Here is a 19,416-nt window from a genome sequence, read left to right as displayed (position 1 = left end):
CGAGAGCCTGGGTATGTGAGAAGAAAGGGCAGATAATTTCAATCTTTTTTACTGATATCTGTGCCACAACAATTGACATTGCTCTCCCCTGCCCTGCCCCTTCTCTTTGCTGCCCTGCTCTCTTCATCTTTCAACCAGGTGACCGGTACAGCTGACTCAGCAAAGCCACTTTTACCCTGTCTTCTTCTAAAACAAAAGGCACAAAATATCCCCAGGCAAGGGTTTCTCCCAATATTTCTTTCATTTGTTCCTTCTGTGCTTTCTGTCTTCAGGCTTCCTTAAAAATGTAATTCCTATTTCTGTCACAGCATCACCCTTCAGCCTGTCCTGGAGGAAGGAAACTTCTGCTGCTAAGTGAACCTGGAAAGAATCAGGTCTGATTAGTTAAGCAAAAAAATGCCCAGTTTTCCACCCTCCTAATGAGCTTTTTCTCTCTCTCTTACCACAAGAGGACCCCCTTTCCCAGGTTTCATAGGAAATGGATATCTAAATAGTTTTAAAATAGCTTTCCCAACTAAGCTAACACAAAGGAAGTTTATAGACACTGGAATTTATATAGCACATTACCCTTCTCCCCAGTGCTTTGCTTTCTTCTGAGACCCTAAATTGCATACTTAATGATTTCGTGATCACAGAATTTCCTAGTCATGTACTAAGAGTTATGATATAATACTTTTGTTACTGGGTCTTGTATCAGATGCTATAATTCTGAGACTGATGTATGAACATAACACCGCAGGGTTGAGGTTTTCGTCTCTTGAAATATAAGATCTATGCAGAATCGCATACTGACAAAAAAAAAGCAGCCCAAAAGTAATCTCCCTGAAGAAGCTCTACAGGTCAGAATTTTCAAATTAAGCCCTTTATTTATTTCTTTGCAAAAAACCTTACATTTAAGGACAAAATTTGAATTGCCATCTGATACACTTCTGATGCTTTGGTTTTAACATTATACTCATCCACACTTCGTTCTCTTTTTCAGCAGGTACCACAGTAACCTAAGAGTATTATTTATCTTGACATATTTGGAAAGCATCTGGGATGACTATTGCTGGCTACAGCTGTGCAGGGAACTGTTATAGGGTCCGAGAGCAGTGGAGGAACCCAACATGCCCCTCTGTCCCTCCACTTTAAGTGTTACCTGTCTTCTTGATCCCACCTGGCTTTTGCACCCAAGTCAGCCACTGAACAGACTGAACAGCCAGGCAGGGACAGTGTGGAGGTGAGATAATCCCATGTGCTTCTCTACCTCAGGATCCACGATCAGCCTTGTCCTCTTTTATCTAGATACAGACATTTAACTCAAGAGGTTAAACAATACTATATTTCCTACTTTTATCTGAACAAATGATTTTGTTTTCCTGTGCTTCTGTGAATTAAGAAAGAATGGAGAAAACAGATGTGCACCTCCTTACCATTTCCAAGGCCCCTCGAATCACACCACAGAGGAGGTTACAATAGCAGAGTGACGCTCGTTCCGCTGGCAGCTCCTCCACAAAATCCACCAGTGGGTTTTTGTCCAGGATTAAGGAGAATTTATTCCCTGTGACACTATTGCAGCTCACACTAGGGGTGACTCCAAGATACATCTTGAAAGCAACCTGCAAAAGAATGAAACTCTGCCGCTTAAATGTGTTGTGTGCAAACCAGAGGTGAAATTTTAGAAAGAAGTATCCTGTAGACCAATTTTACCCCAGGAAATAAGGGGGGAGAGCCAGACAGGCTAGAAATCAAAGTACATTTGTCTCTTCCGTGATCAGCTTGAACCAGCAATGCAAATCTAGAGCTGTGTGATGCTCCAGGAAAACACAACAGAGAGCTGTTCTTCTTTGAAGTTCCTACATTTACAACCCGACACAAAGTGGTTTTACTGTTATCACTCATCTCCTTTCAGTCATGTCATACTCCCTTGGGACCATTAGCATCTATATTAGGTCATTCACTACCTCACCAGCAACTTTTGTAATCACAGCTCAAGATCTCCCGCAACTCTGATCTTTCCATTTGCAGTCACTTCAAAAAACAAACAGCCCACCAAGAACAAGGCTTCCAAGACTGCAAACTCAGTTGGTCACACAGAGCACTGCCTGCTTTCTTTCCGCGCCCGGGTGAATGCCGCTGTGGATGTGCCACATCTGGCCTGCCAGCGTTCTGCAGCAGTGACATCACGGCGCTATCTCGGCAGGGCGGGGGCAGGCGGGGAGAGCCGGGCTGCGCCTCCTCGGAGAGCTCTGCCCCGCCTCACGCCGCTGCCAGCGGAGAGAAACCGTCCCGGCTTTCACCTCCTTAGTGAGTACCAGAGATGGATGCATTCCAAACAATCCTGAAGTTCTTTATGAACCGGAAAACCGCTATAGGTTACAGTTTTATGGCGCTGCTGACAATGGGAGGTGAACGTGTGTTTTCTCTTGTTGCTTTCAGATGCCCTTGCAGCAACGAAAACTTCAGGTACGGTTTGGTATTTCTCTTCTCGCCAGCTCTTGTTTTGCTGGTCATCGGATACTTCTTGAACAGCAAGACCTGGAAACTCTTTACAGGCTGCTGGGTGAATCCCAGGAAAATATTCCCCAGAGGGAATATCTGCCATTTCTTTTACGTCTTTGGACAAATCACTTTAAATGCTCTGGTAGCCCCGGTGATGTGGCTTTCCGTGGCTTTGCTCAACGGGACTTTTTACGAATGTGCCATGAGTGGCTTGAAAAATCCTGCCTACTTACAAGCAGTTTGCCACAGCAAATCGGAGAGCTGCTTTGAAGAGCTACACAAGGTAGCCTGTGACAAAAGTTCCCTGCCCTTTTCAGAGAGTGATGAACTGAAAAGAACACTTCAAGCACAGTCCCAGGTAAGAAAAATGATAAACAAAGAGCATTATCCAGGTTGTACTGCTGCTTTGATTTATCTGTGGAAGATCCTGATGTCAGAAGTTTTGTTAAAACTGTTGGCTTCATGTAAACAATGTTTTGGCATACAATCAATCCATCTTTTGGTTCAGTTTGAGCTGTTCCATATTTCTTAGGGGTCCTCACTGATGGCAGGGTCAATAAGACCAGAAAACCTAAAGCTTTCTTCCTGAATGGAGATTGCTCTAAGGAGGGAAAAAAAAACCCAAACCCAACTGGATTGTTTTGGAGGCTGAATAGATATCACTGCATTAAAGGGGTCTGTTCCTATTAAAAAATTCATGCCACGCTCTCCTACTTTAAATCATTGTGATAACTGTAGGTCACTAACAGCAGAAAAATACTGGAAAATAAGATTTGTGAAATATCTTTTGACTGCTTAAATAATATGCTTCTATTTGTGTTCCTCTTTTTTGTGATGACAAATGTAAGCATGTTTTTGTCCTGCGTGGAGGAAGTGAGAAACAATAAAGCAAGCAGATCATGCAAAGCTGAGATCTTACTACTTTCTACAGTATTTGTGCAGTACAATTTTGCTCTCGGCATTGTAATGCAAATAAATTCAGAGGCAAATAATCAAAACAGTGGAGAGAATAAAAAAAAAGCTACAGAAAAAGGAAAACACTCTGTGGAGCCGGCAAGTTTTTGTATCCATCTGGAACAATTTCCTTTCCAAGAGCTGGTTTTATTTTTAAGTCCTCATGCAAACAGGACAAAGACTGCATTGCAGACAAAGCAATTTGTTTGTTAGTTTTAGAAGGCAACAACAAATAGTGCTTGAGACTTTAAGGTGTATGTATAGGAAATACTGAAAGACCAGGGATTCAGTATTACCATGAGAATATATGAGTTCATTTTCCAAGCTGCAAGAAAGTGAAAAACTGCTAAAAAGAGCGATTTCTCAAGTACCCATAGAAATTGCTAGTCAGTACAAAGTGATTGGGAAACATAAAGGAAAGCTCTAACTATTCTTCTATACCAATTCCTAAGAATAGTTGTTTGTCAAACTTCTCTGTTTCACAGACTTCCCTGAAGAAACTTTCTATATTACATCAGCTAAACACAGATTTTTACTGGTGGTTATTTTTTTTAACATCAGTGCAAGAGTTCACATGAGAGTTCACTCTCCATATCATCACCATTAGAGCATGGGAAATCCGTTCCAGTTCATACAAGCCTCTGAGCCCTAGAATATTTGTCCCACACTGGAACTTTTTCCAGTGTTTGAAAACAAGTTTTTTTTTTTTTTTTTAACTTATCACAGTGGATCAGACAAGTGAAACTATTGGCTAGGTCAGTGGCACAAGGCAGGAAAAAATTGTGTTCCCACTGCTGCTCTCCTTAGAGGAGAACATCCCACAATAACCAGTTCGGGCACATTTTTCCATTCTCTCTTCTTGCTGAGGAAGTAATTATGGAAGTAGCTCTTTCTTTGAAAATGTTCTTGACAGAATTTTGTCCACATCTGAAGCTGCTACAGAAAAAAAGAGTTAAGTGATGCTGGTTAATTATGTAGTTGTTTTGTTGGAGGTTTTCTCTAATAAAAAGAACTCAGAAAACAAAACATCTAACAGTGGTCACAGTTTAAAAGGCTGGTTGATCTGGGACAAAAGTTACTTGCCCTTTTTGGTTTTGTAGTTCTTCATGATTTAAAATTAGTAATTCTTGTTGGGTAGTTTTATGTAATGCTTTCAGGAGTTAGAAAACACTTTACCCTTTACCAAAGAGACACCAAAAGGAGCAGTATTGAGAAGCCTCTATGCTGATGGATTTACTCTTTCTCTTCAGTCCTGACTTGGTTTGAAAAGACAGGTGTTTGCTAAAGAAGGCAGGAGCCTTCCTTGAAATGGAAAATATAAACTCCCTCCCTCCAAATTATTATAATTTTGAAATGAAGGGGCTCTCAGGAGAAGATATGGGAATAGGAATAACAGTTCTTTACTAGGAAAATTAAAAATAAAAAAATTATTAGTACAAGAAAAGAAAAGAAACCACTGACAGAGTCAGAATACAACTTGACACCCTGTGGGTCAGGGTGTTGGTAGCAGTCCCATTAAATGGTGACTGAAGTCCTCCTGCAGTGGCAGGCATGGTTCTGCTGAAACAGTGATCCTGTAGAGGGGTGAAGGTTTTCTCTGAAGGTCTGATGGTGGTGTAGATGGGCTTGGTCTTCCCCTGGGAATCCAGTGGAGAAGACAGTTGCACCTCTGGGTATCCAGTGGGAGAAGGCTGCTCCTCTGGGAATCCAGTGGAAAAGGCTGACTGTGTTGTTCCTAATCTTAGATTATATCCAGGTAGGAATGCTTGGCTCCTCCCCCTGGGCAGAGTTTTCACAATGGGATGATGTAATTTTTTTCAGTTATGCAGTGCAACTCAATGGCCCATGAACAGCAGATATCTCCTGGAGGGAGGATTGGTTGTAGAAGAGATAAAGAGAACTGCCCAATTAACAGAAGATAACTGCCCCACCTTTACCTGATGGGAATAGAATACACACCCCCATTTCCAACCTAAGACAAGTCCCCATGTGGATGTCCCACTAACATCAAGGCCAGCACCAAATGCAAACAAAGTGTGGTCACTTTGTCAGACATTCATGATTCAAGTAGCATTTTCACTTGGGTCTTTTTTAACCTGAAACTGATTTCTTTTGCCTTCCCAGATTTTAGGCTGGTGTGTGATAGTTACCACAGCCCTCCTCTCCCTGCTAACCACTTGCTGTGCCAGCTGCCAGTCAAAAGTCAGCCACCTCCAGCTGATGTTCTGGAGAGTGTATGAGGGGACGGAGAAGGAGCAACTGGAGCAGATTTTCCAGCTGTATGCCACCAAGCTGAGCGAGCGAAACCTGAAGTGCTTTTTTGAAAACAAGGAACCAGAACCCATTTCCCTGCCAGCTTTTCAGGCATGGGAAGATGCTTCCCAGCTCTACTCTTTCAGCAGCAGCAAACAGCATTATAGCACGATTCACAAGCTAGTTGAAGAAGGCCAGAAAGGAACCAGTGAGGAAAGAGAGACAATGCTGGACCTTGCGGATAGAAGGGAAGTACCATAGACCAAGTATATTTTCAGATTTTTTTATATCTTGTTAATAGGCATATTTCTATCTGGTTTCATCTCTATGTTTTTTTTCACAATGGCCTCTTTCTTCTTCATCATGTTTCCTCCCAGTTAGTTACTTGCTCCGAAAGGATGGAATGAAATTATTTCCCTATACAAGTGAAAAGGCTGCAGCACTCCACAGCACCCAGGGTTCATGTCACTAGCTCAGCATCAAGAGCTGAGAGCACAAAGAAAGGAGTAATGGCTTCTACAAGAGGGTTTTAGCAATATGCTATGTAAAATGTGCTAAAAATGCTATGTAAAGTAGTGTGCTTGTCCTATGTAAGTCTAGAGACTGTCAACAAGTAAAGTCATTTAAAGTGTGTGAATATAATAACAAGATACGTGTGCCTTTCTGACAGCCAAAACACAGAAAGTAAAGGTTTTCTGTCCAGGTCATTTCCAGGCCAATTGCAGGTACAGCCTTGTTTTGAGGCACCACCGATCCCTCAAGGCTTCTTTGTCTTCGGATATTTTGCCTCTGTAGGACATCTCCCTGTTATCTGCTCCCAGTCTAGACTTTTTCTTTGTATGGATGTAAAGTTCTAGTTTTCAGCAAGTTTCAGGCACTGGGTGCAGCCTGTAGTGCTCTGTAATATTGTTGTTTCTGGGCCTGCAGCCAGTGTACAACAGAAGGCCTAGAAGGAAATTCCACTTTTTAAGACAAGGAAATATTTTTGCAGAAAACTGACTTCTTTTGTAGAAAACTGACTTTCATTTTTTTGAAGATCCTTGGAAAACTTGGTCTCTGGAGCAAGAAGAACCAGCAGGTGAGGCAACTGCATGGTCAGTGCCTCTGACAAACACATTTCACCCCAGAGCCCTGTGCTTTACGTCACTCACTTGGAATTCATCACATGGCTCAGGGTGTTCAGAGTATTCGCAAATGCTGTATAAAAGGAGAACAAAATTACTTTCCCTGGGGTAGCTGGGCAGGCTTTTGTGCAGCATTTTATTGCCGGTCTCTCTGAGTCTGCAAAGAATCATAGTTTTGCTGTGCTTGAATCATGCTCTTCTCAACAAACCAGGATATCCTGCCCAGCTGTTCTCATGTTCAGTTGGTTTCTTCAGTGGGTAAAAACATCTATATACAGACCATTACTCTTATGAAATAAAACACAAGCGCTAATTCAACTCTCTGCTTAGAATTTTCTCCTTATGTTTTCAAGAACTTGTGACCTTTGAGACAATGTTTTAAAGTTCTTTCATCCCAGATGACCCACTTAGCAGCATACTTAAAATATGTTGTACTTAGCAGCATACTTAAAATATGTTGTATGCTTAAATGAGCCTGCTGCAGCTGAAAGCACAGATGCAACACTGCTGTAATGAAAGTCACAACAGCAGATGCCTGTTGTGTAGGCACATACACCAACCATTTTCTTCCCAGGAGCCTCTCTTGGTATAGCATCTACCTACTTCCAGGCTATATGACCCCTCCTATTTGTCTGGTTTTATATTTCCTCATGAGAACTGCCCCAATATCTTCTGTCCAGCCCCATTTCACCTCCTCCCTGCATACAAAGGGAGTAACATACCTGTTAATAGGACAGCCCCGCTGCCTGGGCCAAACTTCCCTTTTCAAAACTCTCTCCACCTCCTTCCTCAGAAAATCAAAGCAAGTAGGGATGCAATGGGGAGGACAGCAAGTAGGTTAATGAGTTGATGAAAGAAGTACAGGAAACAAGTGGGTTGAGATAAATTAAGGCCTCCAGTGTGATATAATAGCTGGTACACAGAAGCACAGCTTTTAGAGAGACAAGTAGGAGGACAGAGTGATCCCACTTAGAGCTTTTGGTATCCTCTTTTCCCTCAGAAGAAAGCTTAGGGCTCTGCACCTAAGTAGCCCAGGCCATCTGAAATGGCAGTACTTCCCAGCCCTATATTCTGCTTTATTGTGGAGGGGCAAATCCAAGATGAATTTCCCTCTCCTCCTCCTTGCCTGCTTCATGTTTGCAGGTAGCTCATGTTGAGAGTGTCTCCACCCTCAGGAGCTGCTGAACATTCTGCGCTGCAGTGTGTGCCTGGTAGGAGCCCATCTCTCCCTGATCCCCATTCCCAGGGCTGTGTGACTCTTTTACCAAAATGCCTGTGGCTTAATGCAATCTCGATGTGGATCCTAGAATACTTCTATGAAAACAGACTGAAATAACAGCCAGTTTGACCCTCTGTTTTCAACTGGCATGTGGGTTTGAAAAATGTAACTTCGTCCTTCAAGGGGCTATTGCAAAATCCGCTTTCTATCAACGTTGTTCCTGAATCCAGCAGCTACCATAGCAGAAAGAGACAGACTATTGTCCAAAACAAACTGGAGAGAGAGAAAAACACCCAACAAATAAAACCAAACAGCAAGATCAACATTTTCTGCTGGAAAATTTAGATTTTGCATTAATTCTGATACCCATCAAAATATGAATGTACAAGAAAAAAGAAACTTCTGTTCAATCTTCTGTGGTCTGTCCCTTGGTTTAGTCTTTAAATTCTCTTAGCTCTTCTTCCACTACACATCTGCTGCTCCATCAAACTTGAAGTTTGTTATAAGAATAAAGACTTTTTAACCATGCTAGGCTTCATATGCTCTCAATTTAGTTTCATCTGTACTTTACATTATGGTATGATGCATCTGTCCAAATTCTATTGTTAAAAATTCTTGTGTAAAAGAGAACTTGCATGGAAACTATGCAAAAGAAGTAGCTGGTTTGCAATGGAGCATCAAATTAAGGCCAAATTGCAAAGCTGTAAAGTGAAAATTATGAAAATGTCTTGGCAGCAACAATAATTTAGGTGCATAGATAAGCAAATCAATGAATAAAAGGATTTTTTTTCTTAAAACCAGGCTATAACTGAACAGCAACTGCTTTAAAACTACCATTTACAGCTTCTCAGAGCATAAAACAAAGGTCTTTTCAGCCTTTGTGACTCCAAAAGACTAGAAGGTAAAATGAATGAGGTGGTTTAAAACATGCATCCCATAAATGTGTCTCATTTTTATCCATGAAATGGAAGAAAAAAGAATATCTGTTTAGACACGTACATAGGCTTGCCAGCAAAATGATGCCCATATAAAGTAAAACCTCACTTTTGAAAATGTTGTTTACAATGCTATGACATTATACGTTGCTTAATGAGAAAATAAGATCTAAGCAGTCTGAATTAAAAATGTATTCTCTGCCCTTTCTCAAAAAACTCAGTCAGCATTCTCTCTCTCTCAAGCAGCAAGAATAAAAATTGTTAACATTTTGATGGTGCTCAAACACAGCCTAGAATTACTGAAATATTTAGGAAGCCACTAACTTTTCAGTCCCTCTACATACTACTGGGGACTTTTCACTTCCACACTTTTTATGCAAAAGTCATGACACCAAGTAAGTAAGTACAGACTGTTAAAAAAATTGAAACCATGATTTCAGACAATGTAATAACAAGATTAATGAAGGACCAGAATTCATCTGCTTAAAAGGGGAAAGGCAGCCAAAGTAATATTTCTGCTACCATATTTTTCGTTCTTAGTATTTTTCCAGTTAGTGTTTGGAAAGAGGAAGATATATTAAAGGTGTTGTCATCTGTTGTCAATTCCAAACTTGTCTTCCGACCTTTTCTTTACTCTCCACAGTGCAGCACTTCAATGTCCTGTTTACTGTCTACCATAGTAGGCAACCTGCTTATGCATTTCCCTCTCCCTGCTGAGATCTGAAAACCAACATTTGCCAGCTTCATAAATTCTGTCAGCTTCTGTCAGACCTTCAAACTGGCCATGAGTCAATATGCAGGGACCTGGTGTGGCAGCACCTTCCATGACACAGAGACGGACTTTTCCTGTCCTACAGCACTGGACAGGGGCGACATGATTGGATTACCCCATCCTTTGTCATCCCCCTCCAGGAAGCTTTCTTCAAAGACCTCCAGAGATGTTAATTTCTTGTGTTCACAGAGTACTGAGCGTCCACAGTAAAGCCCATCTCTGCAGCCACTGCTTTTCAGGAACAGATCTATCCTTAGGCACAGCACTGTTTAATCCAGCAGTGGAGCCTGTGAGCCAGCACCAGCTTGCTGTGGACCAGAGGGTATGGTCAGGCTGCTTCCACCTCTGGCACACACAGACACCTCCTGGTGCTGGTGAATGTAATATAAATATTAGATCTAAAACCAGAAGCTGTTTTTTGCAACTCATTTGATCAGATCAATTACATCAAGGTCTTTGAGGATAACTTGAATTAAAAATTAGATTTTGCAGGATTATCGAGAAAAATTATCAACCTCATTTCAAAAGTAATCCTCAGTTATACTCAGATCCAAATTCTGAATACCATCTTGGGCATTACTTCTTCAGCTGGGCTTTGCTCTTAATATCATTCCTCAATTGGTTTCCATTTCTTACCCCAATTTGCCAGAAAGCCTACTTTTACACCCAACAAATAAAAAGCCTGTTTCATCTTTTTTTTAATTCAATCCCAACTCTAACCCTGCCAAGTCACAGGACCAGCATGAGAAGACAGTGAACACCATGGGAACTCAGTGTAGAAGGGCTCACTTTGGCTCCTCATCAAAACTTATTGGCCTTTCTCCAGGCCAGTATAAGTTAGCAGTAAAGCCCAGGCTTTGCAGTCTGAAGCAGCGGTGGAAGTTTTAAGCTCCCAGTCACTGCTTTAGGTGCACCTTTCCTCCAGTATTTATTTCTTAATCTGGGAAGCAGGCTTTGTAGTTCTCATTTTATACTTTTTTTTTCTTTTGCTTCATCTCTTTCCATTTCCACAGGGAACACCCACAGCCTGATCTTACAGACTTCTTTGTTTTCCAAAGAACTGAAGGATAATAGCTATGTTAACAGGTGGTTTGGCTTTAACTATTTGAATTGCTGAACTGTCTTAATTACTTTAACTTTGAACTGGTTTTACTCATCCTCAAACAGATTTATAACTCTGAAGACTTAATGCAGTTAAGTATTTAAGCACTTTCTCCTGGCTGGGAACACTTCTGCTGAAGAGTTAAGGAGATCATGTAAACAGCTTCATGATTCTGAACTAAAAAGTTTGATAGAGTATTTGCAGCTCCTTACTGGGTCCCTTTAGACATGTTTTGTTGGTATGCGTCTCAGACAAATGTGCTTGAAGATTATTTAAAAATTGTTTTGCCAAAGAAATATGAAAATACTGTCTATATCACATTTTGCCTCACAAATGTTATACTCCTACTACAGAACTCCTTTGAGTTTGCTAAACATAGTCTTTCAAAGGGACAGTGTGTGCTTTAATGTTTGTCCCAATCTTTCCAAATAATTTTTTACTTCTCTTAATAAGTCTCTTTGGAAGTACAAGCTGCAGAGAAACAGTGTCTTTTTCCATTGTTAATTTCTCACTGCACTTTGCTGTTGAATACCATGTACTTAAGAATGAAGGTTCAGCTGTAATAATCCATTTATAAAGAAGGGAACTATGAGGAATAAGACCCAGAAAACCAGGTATCTGACATGTATGTGAAAATAAAGTACCAATACCACCTGAAGAAGAATGTAAAACTGAACAAAAATTTGATTTTGCAGCCTGGAATAATTTTGTTAAATGAGGCAGTGTATTTTAAAACAAGGACTGAAATGCTGCTTGTCTCATCTGTTTCATTCAGCTGTCTTCACCATTTCCAATGAGTCCCTACCCCAGCTCAGCTTCTTACCCCGAGGAACTTTGTTATGTATTCTTATTTAAATTTCTCTTTGAAATTCCTTGGAATTCTAACTTGCCAGTAGGGGCAAACAATCTTTAGAAACCTGTGTCCTTGTTGTCTGACAGAAGTGTGAACGGCTACTCAATAAAAGGGAAATTTCCATCAAAGTAAGTGAAAGTACATGCTCTGATTTTATCTTTTTGATTTTATTACTAAATTTGTGGGTAGTCAGGAAAATGTTTCTCTCGTTTTACTTTTTTACAGTTCTTCTTTGCTACCACTGAGATTTTTCATTTTGCAGAAAATCCTGCCATTTATTCTTAATATTACCATTTTAAAGTAATAAGATATCTAAGATAATTATGGCAATGATGAGAAGAGACAAATGGCAGAAGTAAAAAAATCAAAGTTTAACATCTGTATGAGACAGTTAAGACTTATGCTCCTAAAAGGGGAAAAAGGAAGGGAATACATAATTTTAAACTAAGATCACTGAATCTGATGACGCTTTAGAAAATGCAAATCTTATTTACCTGTGCAATCATGTCTGCTGTTTCAGAGTAACTACGGCACTTTTTCACAGCTGAACGAGCCAAAAAGTCATCAATGAGCCTTATGCCAATGCTGTATCCCCTGAGGAGGAAACAAGGAAGGCAACATTGTCAATGGGGAACTTCTTTCCACCTGCCATGTCCCTAATGCGTCTCTTGCGCTTCCTCAGCAAAACAGCTGCGTGATCCTAATTGAGGGACTTAATGACAACACATTTTGCTGGTCTACATTCTTCTTTCTACCACATTTTACAGCACAGTGGGACTGCTGTTCCTGTAGTCATTTAAGGAATCATACTTCTTTAAGCATGATAGTCCTGGCAAGGATGATATGAACTGTCTACACAGTTTGCACATTGTCTATACGTATGGACACCAGTCCTGGGCACCCTTGTTGCAGTATTCAGATGCCATAGGAAATGCACTCACACCTGATCTCTTTCACTTTCTTCTCTTACCTCTTCACCTCATTTATCATTTTTCCTTCACAATTACCTGTTTGTCTTTTTTTCTAACATGTTATCTCCCTTCATCTAACTAGCTGACAAAAAAAAAAACAACCCAGAAGTTGTTAGTTAACACCTGTTACCAATAGGTAAAGGCTTTATAAAGGGAGGGCCTTGGAATGTGGCTCCAGCCTGAGGCTTTGGCTAAGTAGAAGGGAACTTATGGGAGAGTGACCCGGCTGGAATAAGGGTAGAGAAACGTGAGAGATGATAAGTGAGAGATGTGAGACGTGCTGTGTGACTGCCACATGTCCACATCCTGTCTGCATTGTGGTGTATGGTGGTTGGTTGACTTGAGCTTGCTGTGCCTTAAAACTGTGTGAACTGGTTAGTGGCTAACTGCTTCAAAAGGCCGGGTTTTTGGCAATAAGGAGCACTCCTTTGTACCTGCCTCGGGTCCCTGCGTCACTCATTACCACAACAAATGCAGGGTTCTTGTACACTGCCATGTCCATTTTGTATTTAAAATACTACAATTTAAAAAAGAAAAACAAACAAAAAGGGATGGAAGATAATGGAATTTTTATAAAACAAATATTAATTTAGCTCTGACACATTAACAAAGGTCAATAACTCCTTAGTTTGCAAAACAGCTGTGACTCCAAACATTTTCTGAAAAATGGAAAAACATCAACACAAACATTTTATAAGAAGGGGTACTCAGCTCAGAAATGTTTTTAGGAAATTCTTCATTCCCAGTTACGTGGATGTTGGCAGTGTCTGCTTGTTTGTCGGGGGCCCTACATCCTCAGTGAAGCAGCCTGAACTCTGTGGAGTTTCTTACTAGTTTGTGTACAACATCTTTGGCTAGAAGACAGTGAGCTGATGACAAGACCAAAAAGTGGATTTGGCAGTGTGAAGATTAAAATTGCAGTATGTCATGTGTCTAGAAACAATTAAATATTTATCTATTGCCTAAGTATCGATAACATCGGCAAATGTGTCATCAGCATTTATCAAGGTATGTATTAGTGACATACAAGACTACTTAGATACATTTCAACTTTTATGCCCTAGATTTGCAAAGTCAAATTAATAACAGACTGGTAAGCAGCTACTTGGCAACTGTACAGTGAGAAACACCCTTCTCACTCCAGACTATATATGTACACTGAGAGAGAGAGATAAGTACACTGTCCCCACCTGTCACAGGTCTGCTGAGATGTGAGGTTTCTTTGTGAAGCTGGGCTGTTTCATAATCACAGAAGTAAAGAACATACTGTTTTATTGAAACCTGTCATTATATGATCAAGTCTTCCTCAAAATAAAAAGATTTTATAGAAACAACTGCAATAATGAAAACATAAGGAGCAAAATCTGTCTCCACACCTTCCAAAACTGCTCTCTAGTAATTTCTACCATGGCATCATTGAAGAAGCCTGTGCATATTTTAAATGTATGATTTTCACCAGATCTGAATGAGAGATGAATACAAAAAAGTATCTGAGGGATGTTATCCCTTATAAGTTTGTGAATAAATTACTTTTCTTTTTCCCAAACAATGAATTTTTTAAAATTTACTCTCATGGGTAGTTATTGTGCTAAAGCTAGATTACAAACTTTCAGGTTCATAGTAAAGTGGTAAGGTTATTCTGTCCACTGTGATTTCTGTAAATCCATTTTGCATGTCCACTTTGCCCAGAAATAGAAGCCTAACTGTTCTGGCAAAGGCCTTACTATATGTTCTTGTTGACCAGCTAAAAAGTTGTTTCTTGATGATTCTCCATTATATTGTCATTTTTGTGGTAGCAATGCCTAGGACTCTCAGTCAGGATGACAGGGCTTGTAAACATTGGATCTTCATTTTCCAAGGAGTTTATCCATGTAAAAATTCACCTTCATTGACATTTTGTGCTATCTCACTCATTGCTGTATGGTCTTTTAAAGGTGAGAGGCTCATTTGTCCCTACCCCAGTGAGGGACATAGGATAAGAAATTTAGAAGATTATATTCATAATTAGCATAACTAAAGGATCAGCAAGGAACAAGTGTAAGCTATGAAAACAATCCTGACACTTTTTCTCAGAAAATTAAAAAGCTAATTGTTGATCTTAATTCACAAATTAGTGTTGTTTCTGTTGAGAGAATATTGAACCTTTTTCGTGTCTTCTCTATAACCACAGACAGAATGCTGGAACTTGTGAGATAACAAACAAAAAGCTGAAAGGTAATATATATGTAAACAAACAGCATTATGGAAAAACTGAACATTTAAAGCAGTACTTACATTCTATCTAAACAGGCATTGACATCTTCATCTTTTTCATACTCCTTGCACAGCTGGGCTACCAAGGCCCCATATGTGAGTACAAAAAGTTCTCTGCTCTGTCAGAAAATAAGAAAATCAAAAATGAAGCAAGCTACAATCCAACTCTTCCATGTTTTAAAGCTGCTGCTCATTAAAAGCAAGTAAAAAATAACATTTAAATTAATAAAGAAATTTTTGTCCATGGATGTATAATCACTGAAATCCACATTTCAAGCATGACAGAATCTATATTGATCCTCACTTGAATTTGTAAAGCATTTTGGTTGTCATAAGTATGATTTCTTGGTATACTCAGAGTTACTATTATCAGTAATTCTTGCATCTTGAGTGTATGTAAACTGGATTGACAAATTCTGTCAAGTGCCATCCAAGAATAATAACAAACAGCAGCAGGAAAAGAGGCAATGAGCCAATCCTTCTGCAGTAGCACAACAATTCACAAAAGTAGGGTTGATCTGAGTCAAATTATTAGCTGCTTTCTCTAAAAAAGTAAAAAGTAGATAAAATTTAGCTCAGAATAATGAAAAAATAGTATAATTCAGGACAAGGGTAAAGAATAACAACAAGATGAAAGGGATGGGGAGGATTGCAGCTCCCATGGAACATGGAGAGCAACTGAAGATGCCAAAGGTATATCTCTGCACTGGTCCTTCCACAAGCACTACTGCGGGGTCTTCAGGTGTCCAACAATTTGGAGGAGAGTTTCCTTTTCTCCCTGCCCTGTCAGATCACATCTGTGCACTGCAGAACAGTCTGTATTTAGCAGGAGAAGCAGCCTTCCTTTAAGTGAGAGATTGGGTTGACTCTTACTAAACTTCTTGGACAGCAATTAATTAAAGTGCTATAGCCCTCTGGCATATGGTCAGATCAGTGCTGCTTTTTGTCTTTAGCCTGTGGAAAAATAATAGTGAATACCAATAAAAACAACAGAACAAATCACACTAGCAAAGTAAGAACAGCTGGGTGGAAAGTTCTGCTTCCTTTGCATCAGAAGTTTGGAGTTTAATCAGTGTTGCTGTTTTAAGAAGTCATTGTTCAAAATCTTAAGCAGAATCATTTTCCAAACTCATTTTAGTGATAACTCTTGTTTGAAGAAATATTCTACTCTTGGCCAAATTCTCAGTAACAAGTTTTCAATGGAGTAAATGGATGTCATACAGGTCCTATATTACTTTGCTATTATTGTTCAGCAAAAAGTCTCTGTTGCAACAAGAAAATTACCTCAGAGAAACTTAAGCATAATATATCAATGTAATCAAATTTATCAGCCACATTTGCAATCCATTGGAATACTTTTTGTCTGTAAACTTAGGTATATTAACTGTAATTTTATTACACTCTTCTATTTGTTTTTCAGTGGAGACCCTCTGTCCTCTTTTCAGAAATTGATACAACATTGTCTTAAAGTCTTCAGGAATTTTTCCACTGCCCTGTTCCTGTCAAAAATCACCATTCGCCATAGAGAAAGCCCTAAGGCTCTTAAATCCTGAAGAAAGGTTTGTTTGGAGTCAAACCATTCAAGCATAGAACAGAGATCTCCTTCTCTCTGTGTTTCATTGAATGGCTATCTAACCACAGAGGTATGTAAACTTACCTGCCATTTCCATCTTAGACCATAAACACTTGAAGCACTTAGACTTCTGTTTCTGAGCAGATTGCATTCTCAGAAACTTTGTGCCCCTCTCTCCCAAGCCTGTACAGAATCCCAGCAATAGGAATAGCATCCAAAAATGCTGTCAGCAGTTCTGCTCTTGTACTACCAATCTTACCCCCATCCTTTCAGTACTTTCAGATGGTTCAGAAATAGGAATGTATAAAATGCATCAATAAAATAATAAGTTACCCTTGCTCCATGCACTATTTTAATAACACATTACAAAAATGTCTTACTATTTTGTGGTTCTCCTGCTTTCTTCCTGGTGACCGAGACATGCTGCTTGTGTAAGTCCTGATGTATTTGATTGTCAGTTTATATCTTTTCTTCCTCAAGCAGCACAGTCTTCTCTCAATCCTCTTTCTCTTCTCTTTTCTCCTCTCTGCTCTTCTGTCTTTTGCATGAGATGTGTTTGCTGCAGTCTGTAATGCTGCTGATGCTCCTCCTATTCTCTGCATGCACTGAGCCCTTTGGGAGGAATTTGACTGGCAACAGATCTCCCACTGTCCACAACAGAAATAATCACTCTGCCCATAGAAATTGTTTGTAATCAAATACACAGCTAGCACAAATGGGAGGTCAAACAGAACAGGTCTTACATTTATAGGGACAGTAAATTTATTTTGTTGTTTCTATCAGACTTTGGTGTTTGGAGAGCTAACAAAAACTTCAGCTCTAAAGGATAAAAACACAATTGCAAGATACTGCTGTACAAGGGAAATAAAAATTGATTGTTTTCAATCTAAAGAAGCTATAGTAGTCTGCCAACTCTTACTGCTGTAGTCTGGAGAGTTAATATCTGCCTAAGTTGGGGAAGTGTGGCTTTTAAGGCACTGCTACCACCATGTTCGTGTAAAGCAGCCAGGGCAGATTGAGAGATCTCAGCTTCCCAGAGAATAAATTCTGTATCTGTACAGCTGCCAGCTTGTGCAAATGGCACTTTCACTAACCATGTTCCTAAGGGGTGTATAGAATTATTATTCTCTCATTCTTAACCTTTTATAGCCCCTATTTCTTAATATCCTTGCAATGAACATCCAGGCTTAGTTCATCTATTTTCCCCTGTGGTAAATTTGGCCTACGTGGTAGTTTTGATTTGCAATGAACTTCAGTCGATGGTCACTGGTGAATTTAGAAATTAATTAGGTAGTTGTCATTCCTTATAGGACTTACCTGCACATACATTCCAACTGAGTCTTCTCAGGAAAGGAAGTAAAAATATATGGCCTCCTCTGAATGCCATGCTGTTATTTAATTTCTGTTAACTAATAGATCCAGTGCTAGAATACAATTACATATATTTACTGATACAGATACACAGAAGGCATTCAGATGTGATTAATTTGAGATAAGGAAGATTACTTTAAAAATGGTAGTTGAAAGTTATGACACAATTTAACCAGGAAAAATAAGGATTTTCTGTTTTTTCTGTGTAAAACTCAGTCATCCAAATTGCTTTTATTTCACACAGAATGAACTTGTATTGACAATTTTACAATGTAATTGCCTCTTCCATTTTTTTTTCAGGTGCTCTTCTGACCCTGTAAAACCTTATTCCATTTTTTAAGTGAAACAATTGTCGGTACTTCTCATATCTAAATTTTAATACATTTTAAAACTAAGGCATTACAATTATCTGGATAGTTACTTGCATTTCTAAACTGAGATGGGTTTGTTTCTCTGATTGTCTCCAGCTGGTGACAAGCATCAAATATGCCCCACATTAGAACAGTAATCCCATATTCCACAAGAAAGTGTGCTGCATTACATTAAAAAAAAACAACCTGCAAAAGATTATAATTAGCATAATTCAGCTTTAGAGAACCCACCACAAAGCACTTAAGACTACTCATAAATGAGCACAGTTCTATTTATGTGGTTCAGAATATATATGGATTAATTACTTCAGCCTGCATTATTAATACCATAATCATGAGGAACCTTGTGCACCAGACAGTGCAATGGCAAGGACGCATCAACATCCTTTGAAAAATACAGACATGCCCATGTGCACACAAGTAAATTTACACATATATTGCTGTGTATTGAGCAGAATGTACTGCATTTCAAAAGGTTTGCACATTAGTAAGAAAACAAAGCTGAAATGGTGTGTCCAAATAAACTGGATTTAATGGCTCCAGTGAGGGAACAAGTCCTTGGTGGACTGTCTTGCAGCCCTGTGAAAAGAGTAGAGGTAGGCACACATCTGGCACCTGTTTTAATCCTAAGCATATACTTCTTAGAAGTAATCCAAGGTAATTGGAATAGTGAGAAAGTGGGAATCACCCTCCACCTCCCTTTCTGTCCTGTTTTTCAGGTGAGAAATTTAGTGTTCAGCCCCAAGGTGAGTCTTCACAGGGCTTGAGCATTAGACTACATCAGTTCTCTCAATTCCCATCAAACTAAAAAACAAAAACCAAATACAAAATATATCCCGAAGCTCAAAAGCACACACGAAAGCATGCATCAGCACTCTGTCTCTTGCAATGGACTGCCTATTATGGGAAAACTGACACCTGCAGAGGTAAGTACATGATATGTGCAACATAGAAGTAAATCATAAATTAGATATTGCCTAATTAGAAAGCCGCCCCCAAAAAAAAACAGTGAAAAAATTCTTTGAGCCAAAACAAGAATGCAATAACCACAAAAGGTGAGTGTCCAAATTAGTAAAATACAGGATCAAGCTTTCGTTTGCTCTCCATTTTTCAGATGGATAGACCTTGTATTAAATTTTCTCTGACAGAAAATAGAATCACAAGAAGATAAGTGTTGAGGA

General features: G+C 39.5%; 2 protein-coding genes across 2 annotated transcripts; one reads left to right on the top strand and one right to left on the bottom strand.

Moving 5' to 3' along the window:
• Positions 1 to 218: 218 nt before the first annotated feature.
• On the bottom strand, positions 219 to 16,915 carry TRAPPC3L (trafficking protein particle complex subunit 3L). Its single transcript, XM_036381171.1, has 5 exons — positions 16,874 to 16,915; positions 14,942 to 15,039; positions 12,191 to 12,290; positions 1,416 to 1,601; positions 219 to 360 (listed from the first exon to the last, which is right to left on the bottom strand). The coding sequence occupies exons 1-5, from the start codon at positions 16,913 to 16,915 to the stop codon at positions 241 to 243; spliced, it is 546 nt and encodes a 181-aa protein (XP_036237064.1). The 3' UTR covers positions 219 to 240.
• CALHM5 (calcium homeostasis modulator family member 5) lies at positions 2,279 to 7,133 on the top strand. The gene is made up of 2 exons (XM_036381169.1): positions 2,279 to 2,842; positions 5,563 to 7,133. The coding sequence occupies exons 1-2, from the start codon at positions 2,303 to 2,305 to the stop codon at positions 5,950 to 5,952; spliced, it is 930 nt and encodes a 309-aa protein (XP_036237062.1). The 5' UTR covers positions 2,279 to 2,302; the 3' UTR covers positions 5,953 to 7,133.
• Positions 16,916 to 19,416: the final 2,501 nt, after the last annotated feature.

The sequence above is a fragment of the Molothrus ater genome, chromosome 3 (genome assembly GCF_012460135.2).
Source record: "Molothrus ater isolate BHLD 08-10-18 breed brown headed cowbird chromosome 3, BPBGC_Mater_1.1, whole genome shotgun sequence".
NCBI lineage: Eukaryota > Metazoa > Chordata > Aves > Passeriformes > Icteridae > Molothrus > Molothrus ater.
This window is presented reverse-complemented; position numbering and strand designations above follow the sequence as displayed.

What these genes read in the sequence shown, in the direction of transcription:
- TRAPPC3L (XM_036381171.1), bottom strand. Translation starts at nt 16,915, where the DNA reads ATGTCTCGGTCACCAGGAAGAAAGCAGGAGAACCACAAAATA. An exon ending in CAGCAGACATGATTGCACAG is followed by an intron (nt 1,602 to 12,190) that starts GTAAATAAGATT and finishes ATTCTTTTGCAG; the next exon opens with GTTGCTTTCAAGATGTATCT. An exon ending in TTCGAGGGGCCTTGGAAATG is followed by an intron (nt 361 to 1,415) that starts GTAAGGAGGTGC and finishes GATTCTTTCCAG; the next exon opens with GTTCACTTAGCAGCAGAAGT.
- CALHM5 (XM_036381169.1), top strand. Translation starts at nt 2,303, where the DNA reads ATGGATGCATTCCAAACAATCCTGAAGTTCTTTATGAACCGGAAAACC. An exon ending in CACTTCAAGCACAGTCCCAG is followed by an intron (nt 2,843 to 5,562) that starts GTAAGAAAAATG and finishes TTGCCTTCCCAG; the next exon opens with ATTTTAGGCTGGTGTGTGAT.